The sequence below is a fragment of the Loxodonta africana genome, chromosome 21, assembly GCF_030014295.1.
Source record: "Loxodonta africana isolate mLoxAfr1 chromosome 21, mLoxAfr1.hap2, whole genome shotgun sequence".
Taxonomy (NCBI): domain Eukaryota; kingdom Metazoa; phylum Chordata; class Mammalia; order Proboscidea; family Elephantidae; genus Loxodonta; species Loxodonta africana.
This window is the reverse complement of record NC_087362.1, coordinates 30,005,929-30,026,760: the sequence shown is the minus strand read 5'-3', so window position 1 is coordinate 30,026,760 and position 20,832 is coordinate 30,005,929. Positions and strand designations below refer to the sequence as shown.

Here is a 20,832-nt window from a genome sequence, read left to right as displayed (position 1 = left end):
GGGGCAGGGTGGGATGAGGGCCACTTCCCGGCCTGGCTCCCCTCCCCACCAAGACCTTTACACCCAGGTTCATTTCTGCAGTGGGGTGGGCGGGAGGACCAGCGCCTCCCCCCGACAGGCCAGCACAGCCCTGGGCTCCACACCAAGGCCATTTTTTTCAGGGGCTGCCGCAGGCACAAGACACAGTGGTGGACAAAAAACTGGACAAGAAGGAACACATCGAGAAAGCAGAGGAGGGGAATGGATGGGGCAGAGGAGGCTATGCTGCAGACACAGATGATTGTGGACATTAGTGAGTGGGCGGTGAGTCCCAGAGGTGGAGAGCCAGGAGAGGCCACTGAGCTTGTTGTTGGGGAATCAGGACAGATGGATGCTCAGCTCAGCTAGCACAAGTCTGAGCATATCCCTAGCACAGGAGCTCCAGGGAATCATGAGAGGAGACCATGCACAAGACCGGGCTCTACACTGGAGAGACCAGGGGCAGGGATGGCAGAGCTAAGAAAGCAGCAGGGGCAGGGAGGTGCACTGGTCAGGTAGACCATTGGGGTGTACCTGTGGCGTGGTCCAGCCAGGGCCGCCACCACTGTCTCTGTGGCGGGGAGGCGCCCCCTGGACTCCTGGTCCCTGTGGAGGGGGCAGAACAGGCAGGCGTGAGCAGAGCAGCAAGGGGCAGATGGGTGAGCAGGCAGTCACATGGCAGACGTGGACAGATACAGCGCCCGTGTGACAGGTAATGGGGCGGTGATGCTGGCCATGGCCACAACAGACAAGCTGGGAGCCGGGACGTCGCGGCACAGATGCTCCTGGGCATGGTGGGCTCACTGGCACTCACCTGGCTCCTGGCCAGGGTCCCCGAGGTCCTTGGGGAGGTCATGGTCCGCACGGCTTTGCCGGTGCTTCTCTTGCTTGGCACGGATGCGCTCCATCCTGAGGAAGGTGGCGGGGTCTGAGCAACAGCTGGCCCACCCCAACCACTGCCCACCAGAGGATCCGGGGAGAAGGGGGACCTACTGTCTTTTCAGCTGGGCCAGGGACTTCTCCTCTGCCCTGCGGTGGGCATCAATGCTCTTGAGGCTGGCTGCGTGGTACAGGGCGAAGCCCCTGTGGGGTGGGGCTTGAAGTAATAGGCTGCACCCAGCCCCCACCTCAGGGCTCCCCCAGCACCCCACCTTGAACTCTTCCTAACCTTCCATCCCTTGGACTTCCCCAAGCCCTGCTCCCACTGGACAGGGCCCCCTCATGTCCGACCCAGCCTTGGCTTCCTCTCTCCTGAGCACCACCCCAGGAGTCCAGGATGCCCGTCCTGTCCCCTACCTGCAGCTCAGAGCAACCACATCCCTTTGCCCTGTTGTGCACTCAGCCACCTGGCTGTGTCCAGTCTTGGGTAGGAAAACGTGCAGCCACAGCCCACCCAGCCACTGTGATGGGGCATGGCAGCCAATGAAGGCACTGAGGCAAAGAGCTCAGCAAAGGCCTCCACCCCGCCAGGGGCTCTATGACTCTGTGCCACGCCCCTCAGCTCTGAAGGGGTGCTCAGGCTGGTGAGGGGACCCTGGCTGATGGCACAGCCCTTCTAGCATGCTGCTCTTCAAGGCATTGCCCGAGAGAACCAGCAGATGCGAGCTGGCCGCGGTGCGGGTCTACAGGGCTCCAGCTTTCCCTTCAAGTGACCCCCTGAAATCAGGGAGCTGTTGTGCCTGCCCTAGCCCGGCTTTGGGGAGGAACATGGCGTAGTTGAGGCCGTGGGCCCCAGAGGTGCACCCCCAAAAGCCCCGAGCCAGAGCTGCACCTGGAGGCCTGCAGGGCGGTGGCCTGGAGATCAGCGGCCACGTGCAGGAAGTAGTAGCTGAGAAATACGCGGCGCTGCAGCAGCAGGAAGAAGAAGCAGACGCTGTCCCAGATGATGCCGGCCTCCTCCACGGGCAGTGCGCAGTCCTGGTCCTTGCCCGCCATCGCCTTGGCTGCGCACGGGTGCCAGGTCAGGGGCTGAGGCTCCAGTGTGTGTGTACATTGCTGTGCATGTGCAGGCTGTGTGTTGTGTGTATACTGTGCGTGTGTGCATGTACTATGTGTGCTGTGTGTGCAGTGCACATGTGTGCTGTGCAGGTACCTCATGAATTGTGTGCTGTGCTAGGAGCACAGACGTGTAGTGCACGTATGTTCTGTGTGCACATGCCCTGCAGTGTGCCTCAAACCATCTCCCCCAACCTGTGTCCCTATCTCACCTGCCCACCCTGCCACACTCACGGTCATAGTAGCCCTTGACGGTGCACACGAGGCTGAAGAGCTGGATGACCCAACAGAAGCTGCTCTGCATTTGCTCCACGAAGACACAGGACAGGAGCTGGGGAGAAGGAGGCAGGTTGGCCTGGGCCTGTGGGGGTGGGGAATCAGGTCAGGGTGCTAGGGGGCGCCGCTCACCGAAAGCATGTTCTTGGAGACAATGACGGTGACGTTGTAGAGGATGAGGCAGTCCCACAGCATGAGGCGGGCGCGCGTGTCCTTACGCAGTAGCGCGGTACCAAAGAGCAGCAGGTAGAAGCAGGCCAGCAGGTAGCCCAGGCCAAAGATGCTGATGCGGGTGGCCCCCGTGATGAACACCACCACCAGCACCAGCCAGAAGAGATGGCGGAAGACGGCTACCTTCACCATGTCCAGGTAGGACCTGCCGCCGGGGGGGGGGGGGCGGGGGCAAACGAGTGACCACAGGGCCTCCCTGGTCACCCTGGCCCCCCCATGCCAGCTCGGACCCCATGGCCTCCCAGAAGGCCTACTGCCCTGACTCCCTAGGACCTCATGGGCCTGCCTGGCCCTTTGCTCTCTGCCCACCTGCAATGGATGAAGTTGGGCACAGGGTTGGGCTCCCCTCGCAGTGGCTCCAGGTGGTCAGTGTTGGCACCAGCCACATGCTGCCACTCCTCAGTACGTTCGGCCACGAACACCTGCCACTGCTGGGAGGCGCAGAGCAGCAGGAGAAAGTCGTCTGCGGGGACACAGGGCATTGTCCCAGGAGCCTACTGCCTGAGCGTGCCTGAGGCCCCCAGACCTGGGAGGAGCTGTGCATCCTCGTGTGCATGCATGGAGGGGGCACATCCACCTGTGTGAGCCCAGGCTCCCAGGCTTCTGCACGCGGCACGCCTATCTGTGCACGTGGGTGTCCGTGTCTGTGAACACGCCTGTGTGCCCATGTACACTCTGGTGTCCGTGTGTGTGTCTATGCTCTGCTGTCCACGTGTGTATTGTCTATGTCCCATGTCCACATGTGTGCACGTCTATGTTGATTGTCCATGTGTATGTGTGTCTGTACCCTGGTGTCCACGTGTATGTGTAACTCTGTTCCCACATCCGCGTGTGTGTCTGCACCCCAGTGTCTGTGTGTGTCTGTACCCTGGTGCCCATGTGTGTGTGTCTTTGCCCCAGTGTCCACATATCTGCTCACATCCTCTGTGCATGCACAGGTGAATCTGTGCTGCTCTGTCTCCCGTGGCTGTGCCTGTAAGACGTTGGGACCCACTCAGGAAGCATAAGATTGGACCCAGCCAGGCCTAAGCTTGCACATCCTATGTGCTCACAGGCTCAATACCCTTGTGTGCCAGCCAGAAGAGGGTGTCCTCCCCGCGCAGCTGGGGCCCCAGTCCAGGGGGGGCACTCACTGATAAGGTTGGTGGAATTGGGGGCCCTGAAGAAGTCAGGCAGGTACAGCCACTTGATGAGAGCGGAGTTCATGGGGATGGCCTGGCTCCAGCGCCATGGGTAGTCTGTTAGTGGAGGGTTGTGTTGGGAGGGGCCCGGGCTGACCCAGGGCCCCAGATGTGCCCATGAGGGACTGCAGTGCCCTCACAGACCACCCACATCCAAGGGAAGTGGAGTTCTTACGCCCACACACACTTACAAACACACTCAATGTGCATTCACACAGTGCACTCACACCCACCCACATATACTCACATGTATAGCTCATACCCATACATACACACAGCACATGTACTCACACATACACACCCATGCAAATACTCACACGGGCTCACACACACACATCATTCACACTCACTCACACTTGGAGTCTGAGCACATACAAACCCGGAAATTCCAGCACATTCTTAGGATACACATTTCTTAAGTATGCACTAGGCCCCCAGGAGGAAAAGGAATCGCGTGGCAGCCCACAGGGTCATGGGGCAAACAGGTTTGCTTTGCTCAAGGCAGAGTGGTCAGGAAAGGCCTTCCTGATAAGGCAGCGTCTGGGCAGTAACACCCAGGAGTAATGAGCACTCTCAGTGCCCAGATCTTGGCTAGTAAACACCAATGTCCACTAAAAGGAACAAGGACTCCTTTGAGAAGCGGTTGATTTCAGGGCTGGGCAAAAGAAATCAAGGTGCCGCTGGAACACTTTGTGGGACCAGAACGCAGGGACGCGCTCAAAAAGGGATGGGGATACTTGAAAACGGATGTGCGCACAGCTTTTCTGAAGGTTTGAATTTCCCTAAAAGAGAATGATGGGCAAAAAGGGAAAAAGTGACCTGGGGAGGCCAGTTCAGAGGACAGTGCTGCTACCCGCCCCCCCGGAGACAGGGTGGCTACAGCAGGGGGAGGCCGCAGGAAGTGGGTGAGTTGCGGGGGTGAGGGGATAGGAGGGCCAAGGCTAACACCAGGAAGATGGACAAGGGACCAGGGGAGACAGGAAAACATACCCACAGGGCTCCACATGGCCCCAAAAGTGCCCACAAGCCCCAGCTACTCCCATGTACCCAGATGCCACCCCCAACCCCAGCACACAGGCACTTGCTCTCTCACCAACACTCTCACGCCACACTTGGACCCACACACCCACTCCCGTTCTGGCTCACCCAGGCACAGGGCTGCGGGTGCCTGGTCACCTCACTCTTGGGCCCCCATGCCCATGCCAATGCCCGGTCCCACACTCAGGGCCACACATCCATGCCTGCTGTGGCTTGCCCAGGCATAGGGCAACGGGTGCCCGGTCACCTTGCGCTTGGGCCCCCATGCCCATGACTGCATGGCCACACCTGCTCCAGCTTACCCAGGCACAGGGCGGGCGGGATACCCAGGCACAGCAGGTACTGGTAGAGAAGGAAGAGTGTGAGAAAGAGGCAGTAGTTGGGCCAGAGGCGGGCGATGGCCCCACGGCGCCGGCGGGTGAGGACGGCCACCAGCCAGCAGCCATGCAGGATGACCATGAAGTTCATGCGCTGCCCGATCACATTCACTGCCATCAGGAAGCAGATCTGGGGGGCAGGAAGGGGCATTATTCTCACCCTGCCTCCGCAAGCCTCAACCCAGAGGCACAGCAGGTCCCGAGAGCCCCGAGGTGAGTGGGAGGAGTCTGAGTCCTGAGTGTTGCCTACTGCAAGGTCAGGGCCCTGTGTTGGGGAGGCTGTCCCCCCATGCTTGAGTCTCCACCATGAGGAAGATACTGAGGTTCAGAGAAAGGGGAGCTCAAACCCCACATCCTGGTTCAGCCAGGCCCTCCACCACCCTGTCCACCCCTGCCTCTGAGCCAACCAGGCCCAGGAGAGGTTCAGCCACAGGCTGCCCCTCACCACACTCAGTCCACCAGCATCCAGGGCCACCCTCATGAGCCAGACTGTGAGGCTGAACTCGACGGTGGACACGGGAGGGCCTGCTGATCTTTCCAGGGTGGTGTCCTCGGAGGTGGCCCTGCTCCAGACCCCTGGCGGCCTCTGTGTGCCTCAGACATCCCTGCTGTGAGCCAGTCCCCATCTATGCTCCCTCCTCACGTTGTTCAAGGGCAGGGGGATGGCTCCCACCATGTCTGTGTGCTTTTGATGCTCAGTAGATGCCTCACAGGGGACAATGTGGCCACCCTGAGGAGGGGCTGATGCCAGTGGCCTCACCTCCAGCCCAAATTTGTAGAAGAAGAAGTTGACGAAGTACTTGAGGCAGCTGAGCAGGTCTCGGTCGAGCCGCTGGCGGGTGCCTTTGGCACAGACAGCCTGGGCGGGCAGTGGGGTTGGCTGGTACTGGCGGCGGTAGTACTCCTGACGCCGGTACACGATGGCCTCGAACACCAACAGTAGCAGGATCTGCAGGTGGTTCTGGAGGGGGCGAGCATCAGGGCCTGCTCACCACCTGGCCCACCCCTGTCTACTGGGTCTCTACCCCACTGACCCTAGCCCACCTCACCTACTCCTCCCAGCCAGCCTCACCTACCCAAACTCGCCCCATGTCCCAACCCATCCCACCAGCCCCACCCCACCCTGCTGGCCCCTCCCTGCCCTGGCCTACCCTCCCCCTCCCACTCACCTGGATGTAGCCCAGGTTGGGGAAGCCCTTTCGCACTCCAAACCAGTTGGCGGGGTCAACGGGCCCTCGGTACAGCAAGGACTGGTTAATCTCCGCCTTCAGCAGGTTGGTGCTATTGGGAAGAGGCTGGCAAAGGGAGGTGGGTGTCACACCCCGGCCTCAGGCTGGGAGCCCAGGCAGGTGAGGGGCAGGATCCTGGCCCCATCTCACACTCTTGTCCCACACACCATGGCTCTGGGCCAGGGAAGAGCTGCCACCTCTGGGGACAGGGACGTGTGGGGACATTAGCCTGGAGCTGCCTTTATGGGGGAAAGGGATGGGCATGTGGGGCATGGAGAGGCCATGGGCAGGGCCAGGGCAGGGGGAGTGAGAAGATACCAAAGGAGAGGGGAGAGTAGAGAAAGCTCAGGCAGGGCTGACCCCTCAGTCCTCAGTGCCCCTCACACCATGATCTGCAGTCGTCTGGCAATCAGCCAGGCCAGGCGCCTCCTTGAGCTGGAAAGTCCTCACAAAACACCTTAGCATGGGAAGGAGGAGGAAGGGGGGCCTCTGGGTCTCCTTAGACCAGGTTGGAGGACACCTCTTCCGGGACGCCTCCCGGTCCCCAGGGACAGGCACTCCGCAGCCGCTTGGAGCGCCCAGATGTGGCAGTACCTCGGTGCAGTTGCTGGAGTACTCATGGGGGTTGACGACGGTGAGCTGGTAGAGCATCTTGCACACGATGATGATGCACGTCCACACGGTGGACAGGCAGGAGGCCATGGGCCGGAATCGGGGGTAGGGTAGGGCAAAGGCCCACAGCGCCACCAGCAGGAAGTTCATCACCGACACCTGTGGCAGGCGGGCAGGGCAGGCTGAGCCTAGGAGTGGGTGGGTTGCAGTGGCCTGTACCCCACGGCCCCACATCCCCACACCCTAACCTCAGAGCCCAGTAGGGGTACACCACCAGTGGCCCTATATCACAGATGAGGAAACTAAGGCTTGGAGGGAGAGGTCCCTGTCCCATTCTCATGGATGAACCTGGTGCCACCACTGCTCACCTCTTTCAGGGCCACCCAGACGGTGTATAGGGCCACCAGTTTGAAGATATGCAGCTCCAGGAGGCGCCGCACAAACACCTGTACACCGGCCAGCACATTCGAGAAGCTGGCCGCCAGCTCCAGCAGCCGCTCTGCCACCAGGCCCCACTTGTTGGCTGGGGCTTCAGGGGAGGGAGGGAGAGTGGTGAGCCAGGCCAGGCTACCAGGGGGCTCCCCAACCCCACCGTGTACCTCTCTCTGTGGCCCTGCCCACCCCACTCACCTTCGGGGCTCTGCTTAGCCTGGAGGGGGCCAGCCATGCTCAGCCCCTCATCCCCAGGGGCCATCGCCACCTCCTCCTGCTGCAGCAACGGGGCCCCGCTCACCATGTCCTGCCTAGGACGGGCCAAGAGTCACTTCCCAGCCGGGTGCCAGGCAGGCCTGTTCACTCCCCGCCCCTCTGCAGAGGAACACCCCCAGCATCTCCTCCTCCGTGGGGTCATTGGCATCCTGCCCTGGACTCCCTGAGGTGCCCTAGCCCCATGGGGGCTTAAGATGACCCTTGGCACCAAGGTCCATCTCGAGTGGGGTGATCTGTGGTGCCTGGACAGTGCCTATACCTGCCGGAGATGTGGGGAGGGAGCAGGGGGACAGAAGCAGGTGGGGGTTGGCACCTGTGGGCCCAGCGTTGGGGGCAGGCTCCGGGAGCAGGCACGTGCTCCAGGTCAGTGAGCTGCATGAAGGGCTGGTGGAAGTAGTGCAGCTGCAGGATACAGGCGAGCAGGAAGAAGCCAGGGATGAGGATGCTTGAGAAGAGCTCAGACACGCTGAACTGCTCCAGGCCCAGATCGCCCAGCCTAGGGGTGGCAGATGTCAGCATTGCCCAGATACAGCCCCCCAACCCATCCCCCTATCTGGCCCCACACTCAGTCGAACATCTGCCCCCCTGCCACGCACTGCTCATCCGTGAAGCCAGTGAGGTTGCGCCAGTACGCGGGGAAGTCCTGGAACTGGAAGGTGTAGACGGCGATGAGCACCAGCATGGTGTAGGCCACCACCAACCACCAGAACACCTTGAGCAGCTTCCGCCACAGGCTGTAGTAGACCTGCAGTGGGGTCGGGCCACGGGCATGAGGGCTGAGTGGGCAAGACAGGGGGCTCCAGAAGGGCAGGTGCCCAGGAACCCAGCCTGGATGTGCCTCTGGCAACACACTCCTGTGGGAGGACAGGACAGGAAGGCCAGGACCACCTAGCACTCCCTCTCCCACCCCACCTGCCCACTGTTCCCCTATCCTGCCCACCCCTCCCCTCAACTCATGGCCCCCCTGCCTGACTGCTCTCCCCGCCTCATTGACCTGTCACTGCCCCACCCCACCCCCAGGTACCTGGAAGAGGGTGAGGCAAAGCAGGAAGAGGAACATGTAGACGATCTTGTAGACCACAAGCCGGCCAGCAAAGCTGACCACGATGAACATGCCAGCACACACGTAGATCCAGTACTTGGCGTACACGCCAGAGACCAGCTCCCCCAGGCTCTGGAGCAGCGTCCGTGTCTGCGTGGGCTCTGTGGGCCACCAGGAGGAGGGCAGTGTGGCCTCCAGGGTAGGCAGGTGGGGGCCTCCCACCCTCGGCCCACCTGGCTCACCTGACTCTGCCACGGTAACCTCCGCCAGTGTGGCCAGGGGCTGCGCCTTCCTTAGCAGCTTCTCTTTGACAAACTGGCGCAGCAGGAGCCAGAAGGTGAGGGTGTAGAGCAGCTGGTGCGGGGGTGGGGGGATGGTCACTGAGGTCTAGGCTGCCTAGGGCACCTCCCAGACCCAGGGCCAAGAAGCTGTGGGGCCAGGGGCGAATTCCTCAGGCAGAGAGGAGGCCACATCAGCCCTCCTGTGAGCACAAGCTCATGTGTTCTCACACAAATGCACAGGCTGACACATCTGCACACTTTCACATGTACGTGCACACACGCATAGGTTGACATGCTCCCACCCACAGAGGTTCACACACATTGTTTCACACTTTGTACATATACACAGGCTCACTCTTGCACACACAGGTTCACACATACACAGATTCGTGTCTGCACACACCAGTTCACACATGCACACATGTAGTTTCACATATTTGCACTCACAGGTTCACACACACACACACAGGTTCACACAGTGGTATCACTGTGGGTTGCTGGGCAGACCTGGTGGCCCCCATGCCCACTCACCATGGCACCAAGGTCCAGGCAGGGGTAGCGAGTGTGCTGCAGGCCCAGCTGGCGCAGGCTGACAGGGCCCAGCATGGTGGGCAGCTCAGGCTGCAGGTCCATGGCCCATACGTAGCACAGGCCACACAGCGTCAGCCCATAGAGCAGCAGGAAGGGCGCGCAGAGCATGGCCAGCTGGTGGCGGCTACGCACTGTCCAGATAAGGCAGGCCCAGAGCAGCAGCACAAAGGTCAGCCAGCTGTGGTAAGTGATGCTCCACACCTGAGCAGGGCAGGCAAGGTCTGCACTGGCAAGGTCTGTGCAGCCCGGCTCACCCCCAAAACCCCGGGCTCTCCACATGACAGGGCACTCGGACAAGAAGATTAGCATGCCCTGCCAAGCCCAAGTGTGCAAGATGGGGCACACACACACATGCATATGCACAGGTGTGGGCTGAGCTGACCTGTGCAACACCGGCTTAGCCAGACCACCGCTCTGTTTCTGGTGCGAGTACCGGCCCCAGTCCCCCCTGTGAACCATGGCCAACCTCCCCCTAGGATGGTGGTGAAAGTCCACGGAAGGCCCAGCCCCAAGGGTGCCCAGCTTGGCAGTTCCTTACCATCATGGCTATGAGGGCACACACGTAGCTCTGGCCCATGATGAGGTGGCCTAGGCCGTGCAGGGGGGATTGCTCTCTGTGCTTGGCAGGCCTGTAATGCACTGTGTGGGAGGGAGGGGTCACGCCAGCAGTCAGGACCCAGGCTGGGGAAGCTCCAGCAGCCAGACAGCTCCCAGTCTTGCCTCCCACATGTGACAGATGTGGGCAGGAGCAGGGCTGGGACCACACAGGGAAGGGGGCCGTGCCTGGAAACGGCTGGTAGTGGGCACGGGGCAGAGGGTGTTGGAGAAGGTCCTGGGCTGGGGCCTGACCCTGTTCCCAACTGTTGGTGACTGGTTCCCAAGACTCAGTACAGGATGGCCACAACAGCCCTAGCTCCCTGCTCTCTGTGCTCCGGACATCCTCAGGCCTAGTTCCCTGAGGCCAGGGCTTCTAGCTCCCCACACTCAGGGATAAACCACAGAGTTGAAATCAAGACTTAGGGTGAAGACCAAAACGCACCCAGAAAGTCCCTCGTCCCTCCCTACGTGGACACTGCCACCATTCGTGGCACCCGCCTGGGACAACCTTGGTCAGCCTCTGGTCCATCTGCCGCTGCTCCCAGAGGTTCTGGCCCAAACCCAAGTGGTCAAGTTTGCTTGGAACCAAGTGGCAGTTGGGGAGGGACAGGAGACCTGGAAGCCCACATGGTATCTTGGGGTTCGGCATGATGTGGCCCCAGGGACTGTGGGGGGAGAGACCACAGAGGGGACTGAGGCTAGAGCAGACAAAGCCAGACCATATGCAGTGGCCACCAGGGGGCAGCACTTGGCCCCAGCCTGGAGAGCCAGATGGGCGTTCTGGTGGAGGATGAAAGAGTCCACACAGAAGACCTGGGCCCTGAGTCCCTGGCAGCCTACACTGAGTTGTACTCACAGGGGCGCTGCCGGACAGGGCTCTGGGCCGTCAGGTCGTGCACGATGCAGTTGTCAGCATCCGTTTCCGCCACAGGGGACATCATGTGCTGGAGGGGACACACCAGGATAAGCAGGGGTGTGGGAGTGGGCAAGGGAGGGAGGCAGTGCCTGGGCCCCCACCCTGATTCTCTCGGACCCCCACCCCGCTCAGCTCAACCCCCTACTCCACTTGGCCGAGGCCTCTCACGTGGGCCTCCTCCTCCTTGGCAGCAGCCTGCACCTGGCCCCTGGGCCACTGGTCCACCTCGGTCAGCTCCACCTCCTGCTCCTCATCCTCACTGGCTGCCTCCTTCCTCTGCGGAGATGAGGCAGGGTCAGCTCCCAGGAGACCACCCCACTGCCTGGGACCTCCAGTGGGCCCCCAACCCAAAGTGCCGCGTGATCGGGCTCACCTGGGTGTGGTGTGGGTGTCGCAACTTGAGCAGCAAGGTGACAGTGCCGTAGAGAAGCAGTAGCAGCCCAGGGCTCACGTAAATGGGCCAGTCATGGCCAATGTGCAGTTCCAGCACATTGGGGCTGGAGCAGTTGGTGGGCTGCACCAAGTCCTTGAGACCAAGCACCCTGCCACCGAGAAGGGTGTCACTGGCCACTGCCATGTGAGGATGTGGGCCCAGCGGATGGGGATCAGGGCCTGAGTGATGGACTCACCTGGCCCAGATGCCAGTGGGTGGGAGAAGCTCATGGGCGTAGGGCGCCTGGTAGCAGTAGAGGCAGAGGACGTGGCCAGCGCTAAAGCAGCCCACCAGCACACAGATGGCATTAAAGCCCTGGGCACTGATGGGGAAGTGGCAGGCCCACCAGGTACAGATGGCCAGGAAGATCAGCAGGTAGACGCTGGAGAGGGCCGAGGGATGGGCAATGCCTGGAGGCAGGCAGAAGTGGGGCTCATACCTGGTCAGCGCAGCCCCCAATCCCATCCCGTGGGGTCCTGCCCATGCTCCACCCTGAAGGTACCTGCCAGTGCTAGTAGCATGATGGCCAGGGCCCGCCCTGCAGCCACGAGTAGCCAGTGGGCTGTGACGCGGAACCGAGCAGCCAGCCGTGACCTCTGCTTGGGTGATGGCAGAGGTGCGCCCCACAGGCCCATTGCGGGGCTGGGGTCCACTTCCCTCTCGTCATTGTCCTGACAAGGACACGGAGGGTAGGGGGGAAGAGAGAGAGGCAATGGTCAGACACATGGTTCCACACCTGCCCCTGCTGGGAGTGCTGGTATTTAGATCCAGCCTCAGGGTTCTGCCAGCTCAGAACAGTGCCTGAGCTGGCACCTGCAGCTGCAGCCCCAGCCCTCAGGGTCTTCTCCTGACCCTCAGGACACACCCACCATCACCCCTAAAGAGGCAGTGGGCCCCTGGCCTTCACCCATGCCACTCTCCACACCCAGAGGTCTGCCTGCACACCACCCTGCCACTCAGCTCAGCTCCACACACCTGCAGGCCTTCCCGGAAGCAGCCCCCACCCCACCCCAGTCCTGCCAAGTCCTGGCACACAAAATGGCTCTGAGCCTGGCAAGCTGGCCACGGACTACTGTGGAATACCTCAAGTGCCCCAGGCACCTGGCATACTGCAGGTGGCTCAAGAAAGGTTCTGGTAGAGATTTTTTTTACCAAGAAAGAAGGAAGGAGAGCATCGAATGCACACGGGCACATACACACCACGTGCACAGGACTTTACAGGTCACAGAGTGCTCTCAGAGCCACAGGGGCCCCTCAGCGTTGAATAGGCAGCTTCTTTATATGTGAAGAGACCAAAGCCAGAGATGAGAAGCGACTTTTCCAGACCATTCAGCTGGGTCACCCGGCTCCCTTCCTACTGCCCAGGCCTCTGGGTAGCAAGAAGGGGTCCTGAGGAAACCTCTGGCATGCCTTTTGCCAGCTCCTCTAAGCAGGACCCCATCTCCTGGTCTCCCCACGAGGAGCAGGCCAGCCTGAGACCGAGGGTCTGACCCTTACCTTCTGACCTCTGCAGGGAGGGGGTGGCAGGCTGCCCAGCACAGCCTCCACCCTGCATACCAGGTTCTGCCCATGCCTGACCTCACACACCCAGAGGAAGGGACAGATCAGCAGATGCGTCCCTGGCCCTGAATCCCTGTTCCCAGGCATCAGGGAAGGTTAGGGAGTGGCAGAGAGAACATGGCTGGAGTCAGCTCCAGCCCAGCTCAGCTGATGACCAGCCCAGTGCCCTCATCTGTAAAATGGGTGCCAGTGCATTCCCCAGAGTTCAGGTGGCAAAGTGTCAAGGCCAAGCACAGGCACCAGACAACCTGATCCACCAGCCTCCTGGCTCCACCAGCCTCCTCCTCCACCAGCCTCCTGGCTACGTGGTCTTAGGCAAGTTGCTTAACCTCTCTGAGTCTCTGAGAGGAGAGATGAACCACACAGGTCCTGGCCTCATAGGCCTCCTATGGGGGGCTGGGGAGGCCCCGAAGGGGTGATGTCCACCTGTTCTTGAAGGAAGGGACAAAAGTGATGGGTGTGCCAGGCCGGGTACAGGGTTAGGATCCAGGGTGTCCAGCCCACTCTCCCTCTGAGGCCACACAGCCATTGGCAGTGCTGGGATCAGACACCCAGACACTCCTTTCCCTCTCAGGGTCTTTCCTTAGACTATGGTGTTCGAGGGTGGGAGGAACCCATCTCTACCCTGCTGGTCCCAGTGAGGGAGCTACAGGGAGGCAGCTTGGGGGCCGGAGTAGTCAGGGGAGGGAGGCTGGAGAAGGGGGAACCACCAGTCCCAAGCTCACCCGCCCAAGGTCTGGCCCCCAGCCCTGGGAAACCCTGGGAAAAGGGCTGTGGAAAATGCGCGTTTCTGGGACTGGAAAGAATAGAGGCAGCTGCTGTGAGGGAAAGACAGGTGCTCCAGGCTGCCCCCGGCCACTGGGCCCCAGGCCAGGCCACTGGCAGGCCATACACACCACCCCGGAGAGCCAGGTCCCCCCCATTTCACCCCCACAGTGAGCCTGCAGCCCATGGGATCCCACCCAGAGCCTTTGCGGGTGCCGTGTGTGCATGTGCCAGAGTATCTGTGCAGTGGTTGTTGAGTGCATGTGTTCCACGTGCACAATGATCAGGGGCTGTGTGTGCGTGTGGGCCCGTACATGCCAAGGAGCAGCATCTTAGTGTGCATGTGTTCGTGTGTGAGCCAAGAAGCAGGTATGTGTCTGCAGGTCAATCTGTCTGATTGTTGCTCTAGGTTTTATGGCTGCATCCGTATCATGGTCAAGCATGTACTAGGCACCCACCCATTTCTGCCTGGACTTCAGGGGCCAGGACTAACGTCTGTCCACAGCTGCCACCCAGGGCATCATAGGGCAGGCTCTCACGTGCCACTGCAGCCACTGGACTAGGGAGGGGAGCCGGGCCCAAGGCCACACCCACCCAATTGCAGCCCATCCTGGGAAGGGCAGCCAGGCCTCGAGGGGTGGATGGCAGCCTGGGGTGGGAAGTAGAGCCCCATCCCTCTCTCCCTGGGAGCTGGTCCAGTCCCCTCCTGCCCCAGGCTGCAGAACAGTTCAGCCCCTTCCCGGCAGAGCTGTTCCAGGAAGCCTAGCTGGGCTAATGGGGAAACCAGAGGCTGCCTGGCCTGCACCCCGCCCAGTGATGGGAGTGTGACAGTTCAGGCAGACAGAGGGGCACCCTCGGTCTCGATGAGCCCTGAGGGCAGGTGGGCCACTTCCCTGTCTTAGCTTGATCCCACAAACATCCAACTGCACAGACGCTGGGACAAGTCCCTTGGACTCTAGGTCCCCTACTGCATGGCAATGGGGGGCCCCTTCCTCCCCTGGGCCTGAGGTTCCCCCACTCAACACATGGGTTGGGATAGGGGAGGAGGGGTGAAATGAATCTCACACGGTGACATATCCCTGGCAGGAGCCCTTGTGCTGGACACGTGGATGGTCATAAATTGTGGCTGTAAATCTTGCCTGAGTACTTGGGCCCAGGCCTTATTAGGCAAGGCCAGGGCCAGAGGCAGGGGTGCCGAGCCATTTGACAGCCAGGATGCCCAGGTCAATCCTCATGGGGGCCCACTGGCAGCCTGAGGGCCCAGGCAGACCCTCTAAGGGCTGGATCTTTCCTCACCCTCCAAGGATGGGGCCTCTGACTTAGGACCTCGGCCCCCAGGGGGCTGAACTTCCTCCCCCATGAGCAGCATGCTCCAATGCCCACAGCTATCACAGGCATTTACCCCAGTGACTGTCCTCCCCACACCAGTGCTCACATGGATACCTGTGAGCAGTTGCCGAGGGCACAGACGCACCTAGAGAGGCTGTGCGTCTCTGACACCAGACAGCCAGGTGCCAGAAGACACTCCTCAAATTGCAAATGTGGCAACCCTAGGGGCAGGGGCTTCCTCTTCTCTCCCAGGGTGCTGGGTCTGTCCCACAAGCCGGCGCTCACTCTCGCAGTGAAAAAGCACATATTTACAAGGAAATAGGAGGTAAAGTCATCCACACACTGGCTGGGGGCTGTGGCCCTGGCAATGCCCCCCATCATGCCCCCACCACTTGCCCATGCCCCTCACCAGCTCCCAGGAGTGTGAGGCCCGCTGGGCTTTCCGAGTGAGGCGCCCACAGAGGCCGAGACAGACAGAGGAGACCACGAGGATGCCCAGGTCGGGGGCCACAAGCCGCACAGAGTTGGGGATGTCCTTCAGGTCCAGCCTGTGGAGGGACCAGTGGGTGGGCATAGGGCACAGCCCTCAGTGGATGCTGGCCCCCTCCCTGGATACCTCAGCCCTGGGCCTGGGAGCCCCAAGAGAGGTTTGTGGGAGGGGCTCTTACCTCGTGACCCCAATATGCCGGGAGAGGATTTCCCAGGGGCTGCCTGCAGAGAGAGGCACAGAGAATACAGGGTCAGGAGGTGCGTGGGTCTCTCTGCGGGCTGCTGGTGGGCACTGCCTGGGGCCAGTGGCCCGTGGCCAGTCTTAGGGTGCTCACAAGATCTCATCCACACTGCCTTTACAACAGGAAACTGAGGCCCAGCCAGAGGAAGGCCATCCCAGTCCTAAGGGCAGGCCTGGGACCTGAGGCCTGGTGGGGGGGTGGGGTGGGTGGACTTGCTGGACCTCTGAGACACATGTCCAGGGGAAGGCTACTGAGTCGGGGGCCAACCCCAATGCCTCCTGCTCCAGACCAGTGGGGATGATGGGGGTGCTGGGGGCACAGTCGGCACGTTGCCTGCCTCCTGGCTTCAGTTCCAAACTGCAGAAGGGACTGTCACTCCAGAATCAATGAGAAAATGGGGACACCCTCTAAAGCCCAAGAGGCGAGGCAGGGGCATGGGGTACCAGGGTGGGGACTGGGCATTGCTGGGGGTAAGCTGGCAGCAGGAAGACTGAAGGGGCCAGTGTGGGAGGCCCGGGATTAGGAAAGTGACAACAGGAGGTGCTGTCCCCATGGAGAAGGCTCGAGGTGATAGGGTGGGCAGGCAGAGCCAAGGGCACCGCCCAGCCAGGTCTCTAACCCCGAGGGCAGCCAGGGAACCAATGGAGTATGCTGACAACAGGGAGGGGCCACAGGCTGTGAGCCTGGACTCTGGGGTCTGGGATTAGCTCTGTGCCATTCTCAGCCCCAGCCCCAGGCAGGTTATAATTGGGAGCACCTAACCTGGGGCTGTGTGCCCTAGACATTAAACGTGGCCGGTGCTCAGGACGACCCATGTTAGGCAAAGCCTGGGAAGGCAAGGTGACCAGAGGGGCCAGGCCTGGGTGGGGGCACCAAGAGCCCCCTGCAGGGCTGTGGGAAGCTCCCCCTCATCCCTGGCACCCACCCTGCCCCCAGAGCCTAGACCAGCTCAGGAAGACCAGTTCCCCTGGGGCCCCCCACTCCAGCCACCTTTCCCAACTCACAGCTGGGGCCCAGAAGCTGGTCCAGGCGGGGCACCGTGTACAGGCAGATCTGGAAGGCCAGGTGGGCCACCAGGAAGAGGAGGCTGGTGCACAGCAGGGCACGGAGGAGGCGGCCAGTGTGACCTGCAAGCAGAGCTGGTGGGTGAGGCTCAGTGGCTGGAGCAGACCAGCCAAGGGCACTGGCCACCTCTCAGCCTGAGACACAAACCAGCACAGACATGGGGTCCGTAGGTAGGCCCTCCCCAGAAAGTTGGGGGCCGTCAGTAACCATGGTGACCTCAGGCAGAATCAGCACTACCATCCCATTCTCACCACAGCTGTGGGGTAGGCTCCACTGGGCCCCGATTCACAGATGAAGAGCTGGGCACAGGGAGGAAAAGAAAGGCCTCCCCTTGGGGTTTGCTCTGCCAGCCTGGGAGCTGGAGCGAGGGAAGGAACACACAGGGAGAGACAGAAACAGCCACTCTGCCCTAAGATGGCCTGTGTGCCCCTCTGAAAACAGACTGAGAATGTGTGTGGGCATTGCAGGGCATGAGGGAGTAACCGCTGAGAGGGGCAGCCTTTGTGGTACCTGTTGCCCCCGGCCCTGCGCTCAGGCACATGAAGGGAAGGGGCACTAGAAGAAGTGGACACTTACTGGAGGGATGGTGGGCAGGCTGAGCAGAGGGAACAGTGCAAAGGTCCTATGGTAGGACAGGCAAGTGGGCCTCTACAGGCCTGGTGGGTGGAGTTGCAGAGCCTGAGCGGGGAGGGTGTCATGAGGAGGATGGACTTCGGGGCCAGGGTGAGGCAGCAGGAACCAACAGGAGGTGAGGTGGCCTGGACTGGGCAGAAGCAGGCCCAACACAGACAATTTTGGCCTGGGTGGCAGCTGGATGGAGAGCCTGCAGGGTGTTGCCCACACCAGGAAAAGCCCATTTCTCAGTTCATGAGTCCCTTCTCAGGATAACTAGCTGAGTGGAGGGCCTCTCTGCTTGAGACAATGCTGAGGAGGGATAAGACCCACCTACTCAGGCTGGCAGGTGGGAAGCTGCTCACTCTCACCCTCATCACAAACTCATAAATGGGTGAACCACCCTCCTCATTTCACAGACAAGGAAACTGAGTCTCAGGGAGCTTAAATAACAACTAGGTCAGATAGCAGAGGAGGGTAGAGTTCCGAGCCCACCCATGCCTGGGTTGCCCTGGCCTCGCCACCTTCTGTAACTGCCAAATGCAGAGCTGGGATCCAGCACTGAGCTGCCAAAGAAGCATCCTAGGCTCTGTCTCAGCCTGGCCCAGTTGTCCAGCCAGGAGCCGACTCCAGCGTGGCCATGTGATGGGAGTAACAGCTGGGTGGGAAGCAGGGGTTGGGAGGCTGCCAAGGGATGGTGCCTCATGGTCTACAGGGATGGTGGCATTCAGCAAGTGCCTGGGACAAGGCATAGCCACAGCTGCAACATTTGTCACACGGTGCAGGGAGCCCTGGGCAGAGTCTAGTTAGCCTGGTCTGGGAGGCGCCCTCTGAGGTGGGGAGGTGGGGCACACGGGATGCAATTGAGTGAGAGTGAGGGCAAGATGGTAGGTGAGAGGGTGGTGGTCACCAGAGTGGTGTTTCTATGCTAAGGCTGAGATGTGGCTCCCCAAACCCCTTAAATGCTGAAAGGGTTGCAGGGAAGGACCACACCCCATATACCCTGGCCCCCAGCAACATGACCACATATCAGCCCACACCCTGAGGAAGGGCTGGAACTTTTCTGAGAAGCACCTGCACATGGTACCCCTTCCCACCCTGAACAGTCACAACCAGACTGACACCCACGTGGTGCCAGGCAAGGAGCCAACTACAGGGCTGGGGTCATTGCTCATGGACCTCTGGGCAGCATCAGACCTTCCAGGCCCGGTGGGCATGCTGGCAGCCTTGCCTCAAAAACCCATGCCTCAGGGGCTCCCACAGCCAGCCTCACAAGTTCCTCCTCCCACCTGGAAAACCCAGGCATCGTCCTCAAAGGAACTCTGAGGACAGAGGGATGGACGCACAGAGGGAGTCGGGCAGGGAGCCCTGCTTTCTAGCCTGTCCGTTCCCAGCTGCCCCCATTCCAGCAGCCACCCTCCCTCCTGGCTCCGGACCGTGGGCCCCATTTCTCCACATCAGATCTGAGTGAAGCGTGTCCAATTGCACTAGAGGCATGAAATATTTATGGAACAAACGGCTTTTAGCTGGGGACACAGAGCCCACTCCGCACAGAGAAGCAGGGATAGGTGGGATGGCGACCCCTGCCCAGCTACCCCTACCCTGTCCCCCTGGGCACCCCACCAGGAGAGGGCAGGTAAGCCAGTCCCCTAACCTGAGCTGTGAACCAGGCAGCATGGCTGAGGCAGCTGTCTTGCGGGGCTCTGGCTAGTGCAGGCCCTTCCCTGAAATGTCCCTCCTTCTCACACCTGAATTCTACCCCCTGCCAGACCAGTGCCTTCTACAAAGTTCCCGTGAGTAAGGAAGGGGCCTGCAGAATGGTGAGAGCCAGCTGCCAATAGGCCAGGCAGTGGGTGACCTTTCACCTCATGAGTGGCAGAATGACAACCCCCAAAGATGCCTACATTCTCCTCCCCAGAACCTGTGAATGTGTTGTATCACTCGGCAAGGGGAACGCAAGTAGCAGATGAAATTCAGGTTGCTAATGAGCTGACTCAGACGAGGAGATAATCCTGGATGATTCAGGTGGGCCTAGTGTAACCCAAGGGCCCTCGTAAGCAGAGAGGGAGGCAGGAAAGAGTGTGTCTGAGTGAAGCCACACGAGCAGGACTCAACCAGCCATTGCTGCTTTGCAGATGGAGGTGGGCCTACAAGCCAAGGAATGTGGGACAAGGCAAGACAGTGGATTTCCCCCTGGAGCCTCCAGAAGAAACCAGTTCTGCCAACACCTTGATGTTAGCTCTGTGAGACTGGCATGGGACCCTGACCTCCAGAATAAATGGGCTGTTTTTTTTAAGCCAGTAAGCTTGTTTGTTTCAGCAGCAACAAGAAACATCCCACCCCATGGCCCCAGAGCACCCAGTCTGCTGTGGCCAGCCCCTCCGGAATGGTAGTGGCCACGGGCTGAAGTTCCTGGCTGGTCTCAGCTGTGCCCAGCCTGGTCCTCAGCCCATCTTCGGCCTGGCTGGTGGAGTTATTGCTTATGCCCATCTCCATGGGGGTTGGATTTCATGCTGTGGCAACTTGCTTTCCCAGGGTTCGATTTTAAGCCCAATGCCTCTCCTTCCCCCTCCAGACCAAAGGACTGCCTGAGGGCCCTTCCCCACTCCCAGGGGTCCCTGCAGTCTTCAGGGCAGCTGAGCCCTCGCTCCCTCTGGGAACAGAGGTGGCTCTGATGTACTTAGGAAGCCAGCGCAAGGGTCCAGGATGAAGAGATCCTTTGGGAATGGTGCCCCCCTGCCATCTGCTGCCCTAGCCACCAGTGTCTGCAGGCCCAAGCAGGCCCAGAAGTGGGCTGGGGGGAATCCTCATCATCCACCCACCCACCCACATGGGAACCCAAGGACATGGCAGTGGACCATTGGCCTCGACCTCTCACAGAAGACCCAGGCCACGGGCCCTCAGGGCCGTGCCTCTGACTCCCTAGACCCTTGTGTGGGCACAGCGACCCCGGAACCTCCTTTTTGTCCCACCTATTTGTTTGCAGAAGAAGGTGAATGAGACCCAGTACCTGCCTCTGGGAGCTCAAAATCCCAGAATGGACCAGCACGTACCCAAGTACCTGAGACACATGCGGCTCTACAAGGCACCAATGAAACACAGGGCCAGGGTAATGCTGATGCCGCTGCGGGCACCGCATGTACACATATCTCTGGGGCGGGTGAGGGGACCCAGGGATGACAGGACCAGCCTCAGGCCTAGAGGTAGGACAGACTGTTGTGGGACCTGAGCACCCCAACAGGGAG

At 60.7% G+C, this 20,832-nt stretch overlaps 1 protein-coding gene across 11 annotated transcripts in view; it reads right to left on the bottom strand.

Moving 5' to 3' along the window:
* The window catches only part of PIEZO1 (piezo type mechanosensitive ion channel component 1 (Er blood group)), a 62,488-nt gene that overhangs the window by 9,268 nt on the left and 32,388 nt on the right, over positions 1-20,832 (bottom strand). For 2 of the 11 annotated variants that reach the window (XM_064273658.1, XM_064273655.1), the window contains 27 exons: positions 16,915-17,037; positions 15,848-15,890; positions 15,589-15,727; positions 12,028-12,196; positions 11,722-11,935; positions 11,466-11,634; positions 11,243-11,368; positions 11,033-11,120; positions 10,118-10,218; positions 9,520-9,780; positions 8,690-9,061; positions 8,262-8,410; positions 7,979-8,161; positions 7,588-7,700; positions 7,326-7,486; positions 6,940-7,116; positions 6,286-6,411; positions 5,877-6,077; positions 5,042-5,246; positions 3,654-3,758; positions 2,830-2,983; positions 2,422-2,665; positions 2,248-2,344; positions 1,790-1,961; positions 1,012-1,101; positions 833-927; positions 553-624 (listed from right to left, as the gene is read on the bottom strand). In XM_064273658.1, the coding sequence (XP_064129728.1) occupies positions 553-624; positions 833-927; positions 1,012-1,101; positions 1,790-1,961; positions 2,248-2,344; positions 2,422-2,665; positions 2,830-2,983; positions 3,654-3,758; positions 5,042-5,246; positions 5,877-6,077; positions 6,286-6,411; positions 6,940-7,116; positions 7,326-7,486; positions 7,588-7,700; positions 7,979-8,161; positions 8,262-8,410; positions 8,690-9,061; positions 9,520-9,780; positions 10,118-10,218; positions 11,033-11,120; positions 11,243-11,368; positions 11,466-11,634; positions 11,722-11,935; positions 12,028-12,196; positions 15,589-15,727; positions 15,848-15,890; positions 16,915-17,037 (4,149 nt within the window). Of the gene's footprint in view, positions 1-552; positions 625-832; positions 928-1,011; positions 1,102-1,789; positions 1,962-2,247; positions 2,345-2,421; positions 2,666-2,829; positions 2,984-3,653; positions 3,759-5,041; positions 5,247-5,876; positions 6,078-6,285; positions 6,412-6,939; positions 7,117-7,325; positions 7,487-7,587; positions 7,701-7,978; positions 8,162-8,261; positions 8,411-8,689; positions 9,062-9,519; positions 9,781-10,117; positions 10,219-11,032; positions 11,121-11,237; positions 11,369-11,465; positions 11,635-11,721; positions 11,936-12,027; positions 12,197-15,324; positions 15,418-15,588; positions 15,728-15,847; positions 15,891-16,914; positions 17,038-20,832 lie in introns of those variants that run through there. The other 9 variants (XM_064273660.1, XM_064273662.1, XM_064273656.1 and 6 more) reach the window with 9 other exon arrangements.